Consider the following 18918-nt stretch of genomic DNA (forward strand, 5'->3'; position numbering starts at 1 on the left):
GAAATTAAAAATTTTGCTTTCTGAAAAGTTTTAATTAAATTAAGAGACCCTTATTAATCCCACAACGGGGAAATTACACCTCCGCATTTATCCCATCCGTGAAGTGAAACACCACATACACACTAGTGAGCACACACACACACACACACACACACACACACACACACACACTAGGGGGCAGTGAGCACACTTGCCCAGAGCGGTGGGCAGCCCAATCTGCAGTGCCCGGGGAGAAGTTGGGTGCTAGGTGTCTTGCTCAAGGACACCTCCGTCATGGACTGTCAGCTCTGGGGATCAAACCGGTGACCTTCCGGTCATGAGGCTGGTTCCCTAACCTCCAGCCCATGACTGCCCATTTTCTACCACCATTTTCCCAGTCCATGTGTTTTTGTCAGATATATGTGACATATTATTATTACAAATAGGTACTTGTATAATACATAGAGGGTACATAGAACCAGGTTCTTGGACATGGATGAAGCTTGTGGGTGAAATTGCACTTCAACTAAGTGGTAATTTGCCATCTTCATTCTATGTTCAGACCTAATTTGGGTCTGGAAATAGGCCTATTTACATAATACATGGGCATCATGCTCCCGCATCCTGACACTGTGTGAACATAAACCTATGTGAGTATGGGTGTGTGTGTGTGTGTGTGTGTGTGTGTGTGTGTGGTTGGTTGAGGGGAGGGGGTGTGCAGCTCCTGTAATTGAAAGTCTCACTCATCATGTTGTGGCACCTGTGAGTTTCATTTGGGCAGCACTTCCCACTGCAAGTGTGTGTGTGTGTGTGTGCACGCCGTGGCCATAGTTGATGGAGCTATCCATTATATTCACTGGAAAGCAATGACACATTGCTGAATATGAAGGCAATGCGATATGAGCCTCTGCTTGATATGAGACATAATGCAATAGAATAAAACTCATTGTGTTCTGTACTGTGTGACACAGTGCAGCTATAATGTGGGGTCTAAAATTCACCTATACAACAGATTCTGCAATATTCAGCCTTTCCTTGCACTCCTTCATCTAATGTTGCAACGTTGGGCAAGCTTTCCAGAACATTGGCTAGAATCCCTGAGACCTCTGAAGCCACGCGTCATTCAGTAGCAAATGCTGTGGCCTTATTAGTAACTAAGCAGTTTGTCTCTAGACATTTTTCAAAATTCACCTTGTAGTAACCACAAATGTTCCAAACCTGATATAAGTAGCCAAAATATGAATAATTCTATAAAAGTGCTAACAACAAGCTGACAGTAGACTTTCTTTCCTGCAGTGTCAACATTGAGCATAGGTAAATTAAATTGACTTCTAAATGATATTGTAATTAAGAGCATCCAGAGACTATATATATCAGGTTTGGAACATTTTTGGTTACTTTGGCTTTAGCAGCGCTCAGTAACACTGAGATTAATAACCGATCACATTGATTTATCAGTCTACTCAGGCTTTAGCAGAGCTCAGTAACACTGAGATTAATAACTGATCACATTGATTTATCAGTCTACTCAGGCTTTAGCAGAGCTCAGTAACACTGAGATTAATAACTGATCACATTGATTTATCAGTCTACTCAGGCTTTAGCAGAGCTCAGTAACGCTGAGATTAATAACCGATCACATTGATTTATCAGTCTACTCAGGCTTTAGCAGAGCTCAGTAACACTGAGATTAATAACCGATCACATTGATTTATCAGTCTACTCAGACTTTAGCAGAGCTCAGTAACACTGAGATTAATAACTGATCACATTGATTTATCAGTCTACTCAGGCTTTAGCAGAGCTCAGTAACACTGAGATTAATAACTGATCACATTGATTTATCAGTCTACTCAGGCTTTAGCAGAGCTCAGTAACACTGAGATTAATAACTGATCACATTGTTTTATCAGTCCACTCAGGCTTTAGCAGAGCTCAGTAACGCTGAGATTAATAACCGATCACATTGATTTATCAGTCTACTCAGGCTTTAGCAGAGCTCAGTAACACTGAGATTAATAACCGATCACATTGATTTATCAGTCTACTCAGGCTTTAGCAGAGCTCAGTAACACTGAGATTAATAACCGATCACATTGATTTATCAGTCTACTCAGGCTTTAGCAGAGCTCAGTAACACTGAGATTAATAACTGATCGCATTGATTTATCAGTCTACTCAGGCTTTGGCAGAGCTCAGTAACGCTGACATTAATAACTGATCGCATTGATTTATCAGTCTACTCAGGCTTTGGCAGAGCTCAGTAACGCTGAGATTAATAACCGATCACATTGATTTATCAGTCTACTCAGGCTTTAGCAGAGCTCAGTAACACTGAGATTAATAACTGATCATCACATTGATTTATCAGTCTACTCAGGCTTTAGCAGAGCTCAGTAACACTGAGATTAATAACTGATCGCATTGATTTATCAGTCTACTCAGACTTTAGCAGAGCTCAGTAACACTGAGATTAATAACTGATCACATTGATTTATCAGTCTACTCAGGCTTTAGCAGAGCTCAGTAACACTGAGATTAATAAATGATCGCATTGATTTATCAGTCTACTCAGGCTTTAGCAGAGCTTAGTAACACTGAGATTAATAACTGATCATCACATTGATTTATCAGTCTACGCAGGCTTTAGCAGAGCTCAGTAACACTGAGATTAATAACTGATCACATTGATTTATCAGTCTACTTAGGCTTTAGCAGAGCTCAGTAACACTGAGATTAATAACTGATCATCACATTGATTTATCAGTCTACTCAGGCTTTATCAGAGCTCAGTAACACTGAGATTAATAACTGATCACATTGATTTATCAGTCTACTCAGGCTTTAGCAGAGCTCAGTAACACTGAGACTAATAATTGATCACATTGATTTATCAGTCCACTCAGGCTTTAGCAGAGCTCAGTAACACTGAGATTAATAACTGATCACATTGATTTATCAGTCTACTCAGGCTTTAGCAGAGCTCAGTAACACTGAGATTAATAACTGATCACATTGATTTATCAGTCTACTCAGGCTTTAGCAGAGCTCAGTAACACTGAGATTAATAACTGATCATCACATTGATTTATCAGTCTACTCAGGCTTTAGCAGAGCTCAGTAACACTGAGATTAATAACTGATCACATTGATTTATCAGTCTACTCAGACTTTAGCAGAGCTCAGTAACACAGATTAATAACTGATCGCATTGATTTATCAGTCTACTCAGGCTTTAGCAGAGCTCAGTAACACTGAGATTAATAACTGATCGCATTGATTTATCAGTCTACTCAGGCTTTAGCAGAGCTCAGTAACACTGAGATTAATAACTGATCATCACATTGATTTATCAGTCTACGCAGGCTTTAGCAGAGCTCAGTAACACTGAGATTAATAACTGATCACATTGATTTATCAGTCTACTTAGGCTTTAGCAGAGCTCAGTAACACTGAGATTAATAACTGATCATCACATTGATTTATCAGTCTACTCAGGCTTTATCAGAGCTCAGTAACACTGAGATTAATAACCGATCACATTGATTTATCAGTCTACTCAGGCTTTAGCAGAGCTCAGTAACACTGAGATTAATAACTGATCACATTGATTTATCAGTCTACTCAGGCTTTAGCAGAGCTCAGTAACACTGAGATTAATAACTGATCGCATTGATTTATCAGTCTACTCAGACTTTAGCAGAGCTCAGTAACACTGAGATTTTATAACTGATCGCATTGATTTATCAGTCTACTCAGACTTTAGCAGAGCTCAGTAACACTGAGATTAATAACTGATCACATTGATTTATCAGTCTACTCAGGCTTTAGCAGAGCTCAGTAACACTGAGATTAATAACTGATCACATTGATTTATCAGTCTACTCAGACTTTAGCAGAGCTCAGTAACACTGAGATTAATAACTGATCACATTGATTTATCAGTCTACTCAGGCTTTAGCAGAGCTCAGTAACACTGAGATTAATAACTGATCATCACATTGATTTATCAGTCTACTCAGGCTTTAGCAGAGCTCAGTAACACTGAGATTAATAACTGATCACATTGATTTATCAGTCTACTCAGACTTTAGCAGAGCTCAGTAACACTGAGATTAATAACTGATCACATTGATTTATCAGTCTACTCAGGCTTTGGCAGAGCTCAGTAACGCTGAGATTAATAACCGATCACATTGATTTATCAGTCTACTCAGGCTTTAGCAGAGCTCAGTAACACTGAGATTAATAACTGATCATCACATTGATTTATCAGTCTACTCAGGCTTTAGCAGAGCTCAGTAACACTGAGATTAATAACTGATCGCATTGATTTATCAGTCTACTCAGACTTTAGCAGAGCTCAGTAACACTGAGATTAATAACTGATCACATTGATTTATCAGTCTACTCAGGCTTTAGCAGAGCTCAGTAACACTGAGATTAATAAATGATCGCATTGATTTATCAGTCTACTCAGGCTTTAGCAGAGCTTAGTAACACTGAGATTAATAACTGATCATCACATTGATTTATCAGTCTACGCAGGCTTTAGCAGAGCTCAGTAACACTGAGATTAATAACTGATCACATTGATTTATCAGTCTACTTAGGCTTTAGCAGAGCTCAGTAACACTGAGATTAATAACTGATCATCACATTGATTTATCAGTCCACTCAGGCTTTAGCAGAGCTCAGTAACACTGAGATTAATAACTGATCATCACATTGATTTATCAGTCTACTCAGGCTTTATCAGAGCTCAGTAACACTGAGATTAATAACTGATCACATTGATTTATCAGTCTACTCAGGCTTTAGCAGAGCTCAGTAACACTGAGACTAATAATTGATCACATTGATTTATCAGTCCACTCAGGCTTTAGCAGAGCTCAGTAACACTGAGATTAATAACTGATCACATTGATTTATCAGTCTACTCAGGCTTTAGCAGAGCTCAGTAACACTGAGATTAATAACTGATCACATTGATTTATCAGTCTACTCAGGCTTTAGCAGAGCTCAGTAACACTGAGATTAATAACTGATCATCACATTGATTTATCAGTCTACTCAGGCTTTAGCAGAGCTCAGTAACACTGAGATTAATAACTGATCACATTGATTTATCAGTCTACTCAGACTTTAGCAGAGCTCAGTAACACTGAGATTAATAACTGATCGCATTGATTTATCAGTCTACTCAGGCTTTAGCAGAGCTCAGTAACACTGAGATTAATAACTGATCGCATTGATTTATCAGTCTACTCAGGCTTTAGCAGAGCTCAGTAACACTGAGATTAATAACTGATCACATTGATTTATCAGTCTACTTAGGCTTTAGCAGAGCTCAGTAACACTGAGATTAATAACTGATCATCACATTGATTTATCAGTCTACTCAGGCTTTATCAGAGCTCAGTAACACTGAGATTAATAACCGATCACATTGATTTATCAGTCTACTCAGGCTTTAGCAGAGCTCAGTAACACTGAGATTAATAACCGATCACATTGATTTATCAGTCTACTCAGGCTTTAGCAGAGCTCAGTAACACTGAGATTAATAACTGATCACATTGATTTATCAGTCTACTCAGGCTTTAGCAGAGCTCAGTAACACTGAGATTAATAACTGATCGCATTGATTTATCAGTCTACTCAGACTTTAGCAGAGCTCAGTAACACTGAGATTAATAACTGATCGCATTGATTTATCAGTCTACTCAGACTTTAGCAGAGCTCAGTAACACTGAGATTAATAACTGATCACATTGATTTATCAGTCTACTCAGGCTTTAGCAGAGCTCAGTAACACTGAGATTAATAACTGATCACATTGATTTATCAGTCTACTCAGACTTTAGCAGAGCTCAGTAACACTGAGATTAATAACTGATCACATTGATTTATCAGTCTACTCAGGCTTTAGCAGAGCTCAGTAACACTGAGATTAATAACTGATCATCACATTGATTTATCAGTCTACTCAGGCTTTAGCAGAGCTCAGTAACACTGAGATTAATAACTGATCACATTGATTTATCAGTCTACTCAGACTTTAGCAGAGCTCAGTAACACTGAGATTAATAACTGATCACATTGATTTATCAGTCTACTCAGGCTTTAGCAGAGCTCAGTAACACTGAGATTAATAACTGATCACATTGATTTATCAGTCTACTCAGGCTTTAGCAGAGCTCAGTAACACTGAGATTAATAACTGATCACATTGATTTATCAGTCTAATCAGGCTTTAGCAGAGCTCAGTAACACTGAGATTAATAACTGATCACATTGATTTATCAGTCTACTCAGGCTTTAGCAGAGCTCAGTAACACTGAGATTAATAACTGATCACATTGATTTATCAGTCTACTCAGGCTTTAGCAGAGCTCAGTAACACTGAGATTAATAACTGATCACATTGATTTATCAGTCTACTCAGAGCTTTAGCAGAGCTCAGTAACACTGAGATTAATAACTGATCACATTGATTTATCAGTCTACTCAGAGCTTTAGCCTGCTGAAAAGAAAATGTGTTGGGTTCTGTCCCATTCTCTTTTATACAGTACAAAGACAAATTAAATCCCAATGTTTTCCAATGATTTCGAAGAAACGTTATATAACATGAGGCTTTTTGAGAGTTGATACATAACCCAAAGGGTGTGTTGCAGACATTGTGTACACAGGGCTGTTCATTTCACATTGTGAGATAAGAACATTTCTGACTTGGCAGGTGTGGCTGGCAGTAGATTGACGAGATATTAACTCTAAAATGAAAGTGAATGTTGGTTAACACTTGAGGAAACGTTTTCAGAGACGCAGTGTGGTGTGTAAGCTGTTTGTTTGGTCATGGTTCATATATTATGGACGTAAATACAAAACACGTAAAAAACTGACTTTAGTGCTTTAATTTAAAGCTCAATGTTGTAGTAAGTAAAGTAAGTAAAATTGTCCAGTGAATTATGCAATAAAATAATAATTTAGATACATTATACATTGTAATGATAGCATGCATACATGCATTGACGTACACTTTGTATAATATTTATTCACTCAAGAGTGGACAGTACTGTGCAAAGGTCAGTATCCACCCATCATTTATTTAATATTTTATACATTTTTCAGAAGATGTTTCTAAGGTTAGATGCAAGATGATCCAATTGCATAAAGAAAGAGAAACTCAAAAGGAACAGTGACCACCCCGGAGTCCAGACCTCACCATAACTAAATGAGTTTGGGAATTCTTGGATCACGAGGAACAGAAAGTGCCACCAACTGATCTTCGGACATGTGGGAAAAATATCCCTGCAGATTTCTTTGAAAAACTGAAAAGAACGGAAGCTGTAATAAAGAATGGCCACACTAAATACTGGACATGTTGACTGCATTTTGTTATTGAGGCTCCTGCATAATCTTTGTAATGAATAAATCTTTTCTGCTTGTCTTTCTATCCCAATAACCTGGCTTATTGACTATTTTGATTGGAAATGAAAGAATGTGTGAATGTGTTTTTTGCTGTACCTGATTCAGGTATGATGGTCGTCACGCCCTTCTCTTTCCTTTTCCTTCTTTTTCTTTCATCCTGTTAAGAAATGTGCTTTTAGTCCATTGAGAAAGGTGCATCATGGGAGTGGATTGGTGGGTTTGTCAAAAACTGGAGCCAAGTCACTTTTAAGTACAAAAGCTGATGCTGGCTGGTGCCTGTGGTGCTTCATTACTTGCTATAAGGATTAATTAGAATCAAGAAATTCATATAGTCAAATGTCTACTAATTCTACCCCAAATGTAATCAGTGAGATGTTTGGTGTGTGAAGCACTTGAGCTGCCAGGATAGTTTCAAAGAGATTTGTCTATATTTTTCCCAACTGTGTGCAACATTCTGAACACCATTCTTTAAAGATAGGCAATTTCCAAAACTATTCACCCCCCATCCAAATCATTGAATTCAGGTGTTCCAGTCACTTCCATGGCCACAGGTGTATAAAGCCAAGCCCCTAGGCCTGCAGACTGCTTCTACAGACATTAGTGAAAGAATGGGTCACTCTCAGGAGCTCAGTGAATTCCAGCGTGGTACCGTGATCGGACGCCACCTGTGCAGCAAGTCTAGTCGTGAAATTTCCTCACTACTAAATATTCCACAGTCGACTGTCAGTGGGATTATAACAAAGTGGAAGCGATTGGGAACGACAGCAACTGAGCCACGAAAAGGTCGGCCACGTAAAATGACAGAGTGGGGTCAGCGGATGCTGAGGGGCATAGTGCACAGAGGTCACCAACTTTCTGCAGAGTCAATCACTACAGACCTCCAAACTTCATGTGGCCTTCAGATCAGCTCAAGAACAGCATAGAGAGCTTCATGGAATGGGTTTCCATGGAAAAGCAGCTGCATCCAAGCCTTATATCACCAAGCGCAATGCAAAGTGTGGAATGCAGTGGTGTAAAGCGCCGCCACTGGACTCTAGAGCAGTGGAGACGTGTTCTCTGGAGTGACCAATCACACTTCTCCGTCTGGCAATCTGATGGATGAGTCTGGGTTTAGCGGTTGCCAGGAGACGGTACTTGTCTGACTGCGTTGTGCCAAGTGTAAAGTTTGGGGACGGCCCCTTCCTGTTCCAACAGGACTGCGCACCAGTGCACAAAGCAGGTCCATAAAGACATGGATGAGTGAGTTTGGTGTGGAAGAACTTGAATGGCCTGCACAGAGTCCTGACCTCAACCCGATAGAACACCTTTGGGATGAATTAGAGAGGAGACTGTGAGCCAGGCCTTCTCGTCCAACATCAGTGTCTGACCTCACAAATGTGCTTCTGGAAGAACGGTCAGAAATTCCCATAAACACTCCTAACCCTTGTGGAAAGCCTTCCCAGAAGAGCTGAAGCTGTTATAGCTGCAAAGGGTGAGCCGACATCATCTTAAACCCTAAGGATTAAGAATGGGAAGTCAGTCAAGTTCATATGCGTGTGAAGCCAGACGAGCGAATACTTTTGGAAATATGGTATATTTGATGTGGTATAAGCCTCCATTACTTGTAAGCCTGGTTAGCCTCATAGCTTTTGTGTGAAACTAAAAAAAATCAGACTTTTAAAATAAGGAGAAATATAGTAAATTTGAAGGCTTGTTGAGGTTTTCCATTAATAGTTGCTCAAAAGGCTCAGTGCTTTCCCGCAAGTATTCAGTGCTTATCTGTATGCAAGTCTCACCTCTTCTCTGGTTCATTTGCTCACCTCACTGCTGTCGCTGTCTGAGGAGCTGCTGGAAGCAGAGGATGAGTGGGACCTCTGTAGAAAGAGAAAAACAGTTTAATTACTCTGGACATACATAAAACATATTGGATATGCAAATATTACATGTGGGATGTATATAGGAATATGAGGATGCTGTCTAGACATGGATATTTACATATATACGTATGTGACATATTATATAATTTACATAAATTAACACAACATAATTTTCTTAAAGCAAGCAGTAATTTTCTGGATGTGACTGTGTTGATTTAATCACTTTCTAAAATGTTCTCAGGAAGCCCACTATAATTAAGTTGGCTTGGAAAAGCCAGCATACTGTTCTTTGTAATCTTCTTCTTATTATTTTTCTGTGCTCAAATTTTGTAAAGTTTTTGTGGTCCAGAGTTTTGATGTATCATGACCCAATTTTGCAGCCACTGTTCATCAAAATATATATACTCATACATGGACAAAGTGCACTTGTGCTTTATGAATAGATCTTAAATACGGTTATCAGTGAAAAAAAAAACATTCAAATCCAAAATTTTTCCCATTAAGTGTAAATGGCAGAATGTTCGGGACATCAAACTGCCACAAGTGATGTCACAATGCAGATCTCTCACAAAGACCCTCATACTCCATACACACAGACTCACACACAGCTTAATGCACAGCAACAACAGCACAGACAATGGATTTAAGGTGGCAGTTCATTTACGGTAGCACTAAAAAAAACTAAGGTGGCAGTGAATTTAAGGGAACACTGAGTTTAAGGTGGCAGTGAATGTAAGGTGGCACTGAATTTATATCAGTCAATTTAAGGAGGTAGTGAATTTAAAGAGGAGTGTTTCTAATGTATTTAATAGCATGAGAGCCACCTAGCAACCGCTTTGCAACAACTTGGGACACCAACATCTAAGCAACCCTTTTGCAACTTTAAGCAGTCTTCCACCATTTTAACATTTTAAAATAATTAGAGAGCTTTTTCAAACCAACTAAAGTTGGTTCACACACTTTCCCTTTCTAGTTTGTATGCATCAACAAATATTTGGTTTGGCTGGTTAGTGCCTTGTTAAGTTCACTCAAGGGTGCTGCTGATGAAATGTAACAAAATTGTTTGATATCTGAAGGCAGAGTGAAGAAATCTGGAACCAAAATTTGTTCTTCAGATGAGACCGAAAGATTACTCAACATACCTATTGCTCAAATGAATGAGAAAGTGCTTAGGTATGTAAGACTGTATGGGAAAAATGGGCGATATCTATGCACCCACAGCCTGAGCTTATGGAAAAGAAGGCTGTATATATGCCTGTGAAAGCATATTGTCATCTGTACAGTATGTCCCTATGTGCTTTTCATTGTAAATGAGCTGAATACATTGGGCTGGTAGGAGTAATAACAGAAAGCACCAGTTTTGACAGCCAATGACGTGAAACATGCGCTCTCCAGTCAACCCTGCCTCTGACAGCAGTGGAACAAAAATCCGAGGCAAATGTTTTACATATTCACGAAACCATCCCGAATCAAGAATACCCCGACTCTGCTGCTCTTCTGTGGATTTGCAGAAGCATCGGCCTGCAGCACTGAGAATTCCACTGATTTATGGAGAAGAAAATGCAGTACAGTACTGTGCAGAAGATGAATAAAACATGCTCCAATGTGTCTAATCACCTTGCTCTTCTTCTTTTTCAGCTTCTTCTTCTTCTTCCTTCTGGCTTTACCGTCCTCATCCTCACTCTCTGAGGAAGAAGCAGAGCTGTCGCATGACCACTGGTCACCCTGAGGATCAGATGAGTATGGACAGGCTGGTATGCTTAGAAATACAAAGGTGTTAAGTTAAGTGATACTTTATTAATCCCACAAACGGAGAAACTCTACCTCTGCATTTAACCCATCCGTGAAGTGAAACGCCACATACACACTAGTGAACACACACACTAGGGGGCAGTGAGCACACTTGCCCGGAGCGGTGGGCAGCCCTATCCACGGCGCCCGGGGTGCAGTTTGGGGTTAGGTGTCTTGCTCAAGGACACCTCAGTCATGGACTGTCAGCTCTGGGGATTGAACCGGCAACCTTCCGGTCGCAGGGCCAGTTCCCTAACCTCCAGCCCACCACTGCCCCTAAAAGAAGAAATGTATTATATTCGCAGCTAATTTATCAAGACATAAAATAATGAAATAATACTCAAAGCAAGCAAGATTACCTGCCTATAACATACGACAACTGCACTAGAAATTAACGTGAAATTGCTTTTTAAAAAAAAATAGAATGATCTTTCAATATTTTCAAAATGAGAAATACAGGCTGATTTATTTCACTTGTAAATCATGACAGATCAATGCAGTGAACTGTAAACAGCTTAAATGAGCATAAAGTTTATTATTTAATTCTACAAGGTCTCAGTCTGAACCTCCTCCAGCTGTACGGACGACATCAACACCACAGTCAAACTCATCCCAGACTGGATTGAGCGTGTCGGGCGTCGCTGCACTCACGGCTCTTTCAGTGCGATTTCAGAGACCATCCAGTGTTGTGGAACCAGAAACTCTATGACCCCCTCTTACAACTGGATTGTGATTGGTTCCTAGGCTTGTAAAAATATTGTGCTTTCAAATCAGATGAATCTTCCTGACCACACTGCACTGATATATTGATTGATAGAATGCGATAAACCACACATTATTATGAATATCCCACCTTTTCATGCTTGGTAATGGAAACTAGAGGACCATCTCCCACTTCCTCACTTGCTCCCACTCTTCCCGGTGATGCGGGTGGGGTGTAAGACACCACTGCCCCTTCCTCTTCTGCACCGCCACTGTTTAGTGACCAAGCAGCTGCAAATTAAAGAGGAAAATTACAGAGGAAAATAAAGGCCATAGTAAAGAACTATGATTAAACTCCACAGAAAAATCACCGACCAGGCCTGGGGATGGGCCTAATATTCTAATGATGAATTGACATTTTCCTAGCTTAGTTTAATGCTTCCTAGTTTAGCTTTTGCTTGGTTGTTAGCTTGTGTACAGTTAATTTATCTGGCTCCAAACATCCATCTTCTATTCCACTTGTCCTTCTGGGCCATGGAATGTGTTGGAGACTATTCCAGTTTCATTGGGCGGAAGGCAAGAAACACTCTGGACAGGTATCTCATCCATTGAAGGGCAAACATATAAATTCATACTTGGGGGCAATTTAGCATCTCCAATTGGCCTGACTTTGGCAAGAAACCTACATAAGCAAAGGGAATACATACAAACTCCATACAGAATGGACCCTGGTCAGCTGGCCAGGGAATTGAACCCCGGCCCTGTTTTCTTTGAGGCAACAGCACTACCCACCGTGCCTGGCTCCAAAAACAGACACCATAATTGGTCAAGATAAATGTTACCCAAGATAAAAGATGAGGACCATACCTGTTTACATCGAAAGCAATTTAGGCAAAAAAAATTCATGATTTATTAGAAACTGGGATGTTGTCCTTTGGGTATACTTTGTACATGTATAGTATGCACCTAGAACCTAACTAGAAAGGAAACACAGTTGGAGGTTCACTGACTCTTCAGGAATTCTTAAAGTTTCTCTCAAGATCCCACTTTCCCAATTCATGTCGGCCTTTATTCCTCAAAGCCATGTAGAATCAACCACAGACTTAAGTGCATGGAATGACGTTCAAACGGTTATTGTCCATAAACATGACCATCTCAAATTCCTCCCTACTTTCTACATTCATTACTGCTAATAAATGTATGTAGGCTATTAAATTATGGGTTTCAAATGGTCTGGGGTGAGTGTGGAGGCCTAGACAACTGGGCCTGTCTCCTCCACACTCCCTTGTGGGCATAAAGGCAGATTACCAAGTGCATTTGATTGAACCTGCTATGATCTCAATGCCTGAGCTAATTACATGGTGAACTGCAGATTACTGGTTTGTTTGCACTCTGTCTGATAGCAGCTCATTTTCAGCCTGATTACACATGGAGTTTTATCAACGTGAAAAAGATCCAAAACAGACAGATCAGCACTGCACCACTGCCCACTCATTGTGTTAAACTGAAGCAGGAAAAGGTCTGGACATGGACGCATGGAAAAAATGCTTAGATTTGCTTAAATTCCAATAAAAATGCTTAAACCTCCCCAAAATCCAAGAGGACCAGATTTGTTCATAGACTTTTATAGTTTAACTGTAGTTTTACTCTATTTCTATCCTATGTTCATGGGGCAGATGTATGGGAACATCTGGGGCCGGCCATAAGAAATTTCAGGCTAAATGTTGGTGGATACCTAGATTATTAGGCTGAGAACAACTTGAAAGTGTGAAACCTCTAAATCAATCCAGTCCCTCCTGGAGGTGGAGTTCAAAGTTGTGCTCATCAACATTGTTCAATGGCCAACAAATTCGCTGTTAGCCCAAGGAAAAGTCCCTGAAAACCTTCAGTTAAGCACAACCTGTAGTAAAATAAACTACTTAGAACTCTTGGAAGGGAAAAAGTTCTTTTCAACCAGACTACATGATAACTTCAGAGGAATTTACACACTTGAGTTACTCTCTTCACAACACAGTAGTTTCATGGAATCGATTTTGTGCATCTTTGACAAAACTAAATCAAACAGGATTCCTGAAACAGCCAGTTTGGAGGCTGAATGTTAGCTAATGATGGTATTTTGCTAGCTAGCTTGTCAAATCCAAAATTTGAACAAGTTGTCCCAAAAAAGAGATCACATCTGTCCATCTGTTGTGAAGTTGGACAGTCTTTATACAATGTTGGCAGAAAATAATTCACTCTAATAAAATGTAGGTTGAAAATTGGATTCTCTAAGTGGCTTTCTTGTCTAGATTGCTGTGGTCTATGTTATTATAGCTAATACATCCTAACATTAACTCAATTACAACTTAAGTGTGGCCTTTCACATGATCACATGTTCATAAAATCACTTGAAATTATTAACAAAATCTAAATGTATGAGTTTTGTAGAAGAGTAGCTGTGAAAATCAGCAGAGAACGGCTTTCTTGCCACCAGCAAATCATTCCATCAGGCTTTTTTTTTCTCCATGGTGTCTATGGTACATGAAGCCAATCAAGGCATCCCATTGCTTAGGACGTCAGGCACCCGAACTGGAGGCCATACATGTTGGCAGTGACAGAAGAATCAACCAGCCACATTCCAGTTTTGATCATCTGGAAGTTCCAGATATGTTCCTTGCTGTGAATATGAGCCAAAGCCTAACCAAGTTTCAGTGAGTTGTCAGAAATGTAAACAGCAGTGGCAGCAGCTCTTTGCCAGCACTTTACTGAAAGAAACTTCAGTGTCCTCAGTAAAACATATGCCAACATATCTGTTGCAAATTCCTTTAATCTTGAAAGGCCAAAAATGTTCATGTGAATTGTTAATAGCTTAGTCCTAACATACTACTAGAACCCCATAGGTGTGCTAACCACATTAGAGTTTTTTTTTCTTGTTTTTTAATGAGTATTGGCCTTTTTTTTTGGTCCAAGCTCAAGGTTTAGCCCACAGTCCACTCCTAGAAATAATTCATTTGTAGGGCACTGGTATGCCAATTGTTTTAGAATTAATTGATTTGTCATTGTACTACTTGTTAGAAGTCCTATATGGGCAATCACTAAAGAGGAACATCTGGCTTCTGTGAAATGTAACCAGTACTTTAACTTGAATCATGTTGCTGAGTCGTTGCTGGAGTCATGTGGCTCAGTCTTGTTGAGCTTTGAAAACACTGTCCTACCACAGTTTAGCCCTGAACCAGCAGAGCAGGCGTTAAAACCAGACCACATTAAAACAAACCTCTGTGATTTAGATCTCCGATTTGGGCTTCCAAAATGAAGTGCATCTGCTATCAGCTTCAAAGATAAACACATCGATATTTGCAGAAGGTGTTAACTAATGATGGGAAGGGCTGTGGTTGATTATTTTGGCAACGGTGGAAGCGAGATTTGATAACATTCTCTGTTTAAGGCATATCAAATATGACTGGCTATTCCATTCAGGTCAAAAAATAAAGTCTTTTTTGAGGCTATATCGATATACCTAGGCATATTATAACATATTGGAAAAACAACAGCGTTGAAGAACAAATTCTGTCTGCATTGCTATATGATTAATGACAAAAGAGGCATTGTATTGATTTAAGGACCCTTAAGTGCAATGAATAGTTTTTGAATGCCTACAACTAAAATAATACAGGAAAGTATGTATAAAAAGAACTTTAGGACATCTTTCATGTGACTGTACACAATGTTCTTAACTTGGCATGTTCCTTAAAGGTGTCACTACTGGGTAATAATGCCTTATAACAGTTTTATAAACGAAACAGATGTGCATCACTTAATTTTAAGGCACTTTATGTCAACATCAATATCATTTACTTAAAACATCTTATTTCATTATATGAATCCTGGCATAAACTGTTCACGAGTGCGAGTTAATGCTTATGCAAGCTTATTCAATGCTCATTCATGTGTAATGAAGTCCCTATGTAGGTAGCCTCCAAATAAAGTAGCAGCACATGTTTTTAAATTAACTTTTAACAGTAAAAGAATCACTTGAATAAGAATGACTGAAAACTGGTAGATTACTAGGTGCCACTTTATGTTAAGTGGGTAATTACTATGTAATTACACTTTATAAATTCATGCAGCACTAGTATAAATATTAGTAATGCATTCACTGTTACAGCGATACAGTTTAAGTAAATACTATGTATCAACTCATGCAATTATGCAAGTGTATCTAATATGTAATTACATGTTTAACAGGTTGAACTATTATTCCAACTTTTTAAAATATTTGCACATAAAATTATTGTTTAATTACAATTATGGGAGAACAAACCAATTTTTTTTACCTTTTGCTAGCTGTAATAGTGTGTATTTTGACATAGTAACATAGTCACATTCTTGCTTATTAAGTGTTAATAACAACTTTATAACTCATTAACAATGCATGCAACAACATTACCAGTTGTCACAATGTCTTCATTGATAGAGATAGATTATAGTGTATGGATTATAGTGTAAAGCATATGGAAATACACCTATGCATCAACTTTAGTTTATACTCATGTAATTACACAAGTGTATCTAAACAAAGTTCTTGCTTTAAACAATTCCTATGATCAGACGTGTTTCTGGTAAAACAGTGTTATAACGTTCTAGATACATTTGTGTAGCTAGGTAATTAAAAACTGATATTGCATGGTTATAACAGTGAACAGTGACATTGCATGGTTATCGCACATCCCTCATTATTGCAATGTTGTTGCATGCATTGTTAATATGTAACTATGTATTTATTAGTGACACAATCCATTTAGAGTGAATAAAGCTTTGTATACGCTACTAGATTTACAAGGATGGACACATGACCTGAAGAAATGGTGTCCAGAACATGACCACCTGAGTTTACCTGGAAGCTGCCTGGACTCCATTTGGTCTGAAGTTCTCCCTCACCCTCAGGGCAGACTGGCCGAATGGAAGACACTGCTCTCTGCCCTGGCAGAAGGGTGGGGCTTCAACAGGTGAGGCCAGTTCTGCCTTTCCCACAGTGGTCATTTGACTTCATGATGTCATGCATTAGAAGGCAGAAGTCAGCAAATCTATAACTTGTTTTTGAGAGCAGTGCTATTTACTGCTAGTCATTAATAAGTTGAAAGTTCTTGTGTTGTCAGGAACGTTTCCATGAATCGAGACACATGACACTGCTGTTAGGTGTAGAACACACATCTAACCTCCACACCTCTGTGTTCTAGCTCATGAAAAAACCTCATTTAACTCATGAGCTAGTTAGCAAGGCCTTTTCTGGGGTGAAGAGTGAAAGCACTCGGGCTGTTTTCTGCTATACATGGTGTAAGCAGCTGCTTTGGACCCCCAAGCTTCAAGAACCTAAGAGTAGGTGTTCATTTATTTTATTTCATCAGTCATTATCATGGTAGAAAAAGATTTAACCCTCTATTGCATGGTGTTGCCATGGCAACAGTTGCTTTATCTCAATTTGACTAGAAAGCAGTGACATAAAACCTGTGTTTACCTATTTAAATGTGGAAAAGGTGTCTTTTGCTTTGACAGGACACATAAGGTTTCACATGATCAGGAATTTTTATTATGACGTTGATATTACCATATATTCCAAATACCAGTTGAAATTGGAAATTTACAATATTTGTCAATTTTGAGTCATATGTTTCACTAAGTATACGTTGGATTTGTTTGGCCTTGTTTTCAAGAAAAGGATGTTTTTAGACAAATTTTTTATTTAAAAAAAATAAAAAAATGTTTTTAATAGATTTTGGGATGCTATGGTACAATTGGACGCTGTTGCCATATGGCAACAATTTACCAAATACCCTACCTTAAAACAAAACAAAACAAAAAAATGCAAGGTTATTCATATATGATTCTATTAAATAAGCAATTTTAAATAACAAAAACACATTAAAAGATATCACATCTAAGTGATAATTTATGCAATAGAGGGTTAATAAAAAATATAATCTACAGATATTCAGAATGCATTATATATAAATTCTATGCAGCACCAAAAACAGTTTGTTATTAGAGGCTTGACTTTATCACAACAGAATAATGCCTTTTGATGCCATTTTCAAAAGGGTTCTACATGGAAACATCAACGACACAATTTCCATCTATCTAAAGAACGCTTCCACCATGCAAAGGACCTTTTAGGCATTAAATGGTGCTTTATAAATCGCATGGTTTCAAATAGAGCTATTCCTTTTACTAATGAAGCCTTAAAGAACCTTTTTTTTAAGAGCACACTGTCATTTTTTGGTAAATCTTTTATTCACGGAGACAATTTTTATTCAAAGATTCTGTTTACCTTGCTTAATGTTAATTATCGTTTTGTCACATCTTTCTAAGCTTTTTTTTTGTAAAAAAATGATTTCTGTGTATCCTTTTCTACTTAAGACATGTGTGGTATCCAAATTTTGCTTTAGTAAGAATGCAGTCAAGACTGGAAGTCAATAGTCACCAAAACTAATTGATTAAATATGTGTCAAAATCTTCATATATAAAAATCTTTTCTTGACCATGTCAGATCTTAACCTAGCAGCAAGTTCCTGTAATATGACCCCTGAAGCACAAGGTCATGTTGTGAAATATCATTAGCACAGTAATACCTCCTTGGACATGCTTACTGTAAAGAAGTCGCCTATCAAATAATTAATTCTTTAAAATATTAAATACATTTTTATCATAAGCTTTATCTTTTATCATAAGTTAATATCTGGCAGGTCAAGATCAGATTTTCCACAATATAAGCAAATCTGAATTTAGGAATGTTCTTAACCACATGGATAACGTGGATGAGGACCTGAATGTGGTGTAAATGTTTGCATTTGGAATAAGTAGAAAATCATGATTATTTTAATTTTTTTTAAGCCAAATTCAAGAATTAATTCATTTTTGCTCCTTTTCACAAAATATTATGATTGGAGTTACCTTTGTAGGTAACAATACAACTCCCAGATGTTTAGAAAAGACACTGATATTTACTTGTTATTAAAAATAAAATGTATATTATTTCAACAGTAATCATGAAACAAGAGACCAAATTAAATCTCTCTCCAAATTGAATCTCTCACCTTTTTGGCTCCCATTAAAAGACAATTGATCACCAACTGATAATCTCAAATAACTTAATAAACCAATGAATGAAGTATCGACACAGCAG

The 18918-nt window shown here is 38.3% G+C and overlaps 1 protein-coding gene across 5 annotated transcripts in view; it reads right to left on the bottom strand.

The window, feature by feature from the left end:
* LOC108434373 (uncharacterized G-patch domain protein DDB_G0278987-like) overlaps nt 1-16704 on the bottom strand; it is a 34952-nt gene extending 18248 nt beyond the window's left edge. For all 5 annotated transcript variants that reach the window (XM_037546404.1, XM_037546406.1, XM_037546403.1 and 2 more), the window contains exons 1-5: nt 16633-16704; nt 11911-12050; nt 10884-10991; nt 9210-9263; nt 7507-7567 (exon numbers count right to left, since the gene is read on the bottom strand). In XM_037546404.1, the coding sequence (XP_037402301.1) occupies nt 7507-7567; nt 9210-9263; nt 10884-10991; nt 11911-12050; nt 16633-16654 (385 nt within the window). In that variant the 5' untranslated portion in view covers nt 16655-16704. The remainder of the gene's footprint in view (nt 1-7506; nt 7568-9209; nt 9264-10883; nt 10992-11910; nt 12051-16632) is intronic.
* Nucleotides 16705-18918: the final 2214 nt, after the last annotated feature.

Source organism: Pygocentrus nattereri, chromosome 17 (assembly GCF_015220715.1).
Source record: "Pygocentrus nattereri isolate fPygNat1 chromosome 17, fPygNat1.pri, whole genome shotgun sequence".
NCBI classification, from domain to species: Eukaryota; Metazoa; Chordata; class Actinopteri; order Characiformes; family Serrasalmidae; genus Pygocentrus; species Pygocentrus nattereri.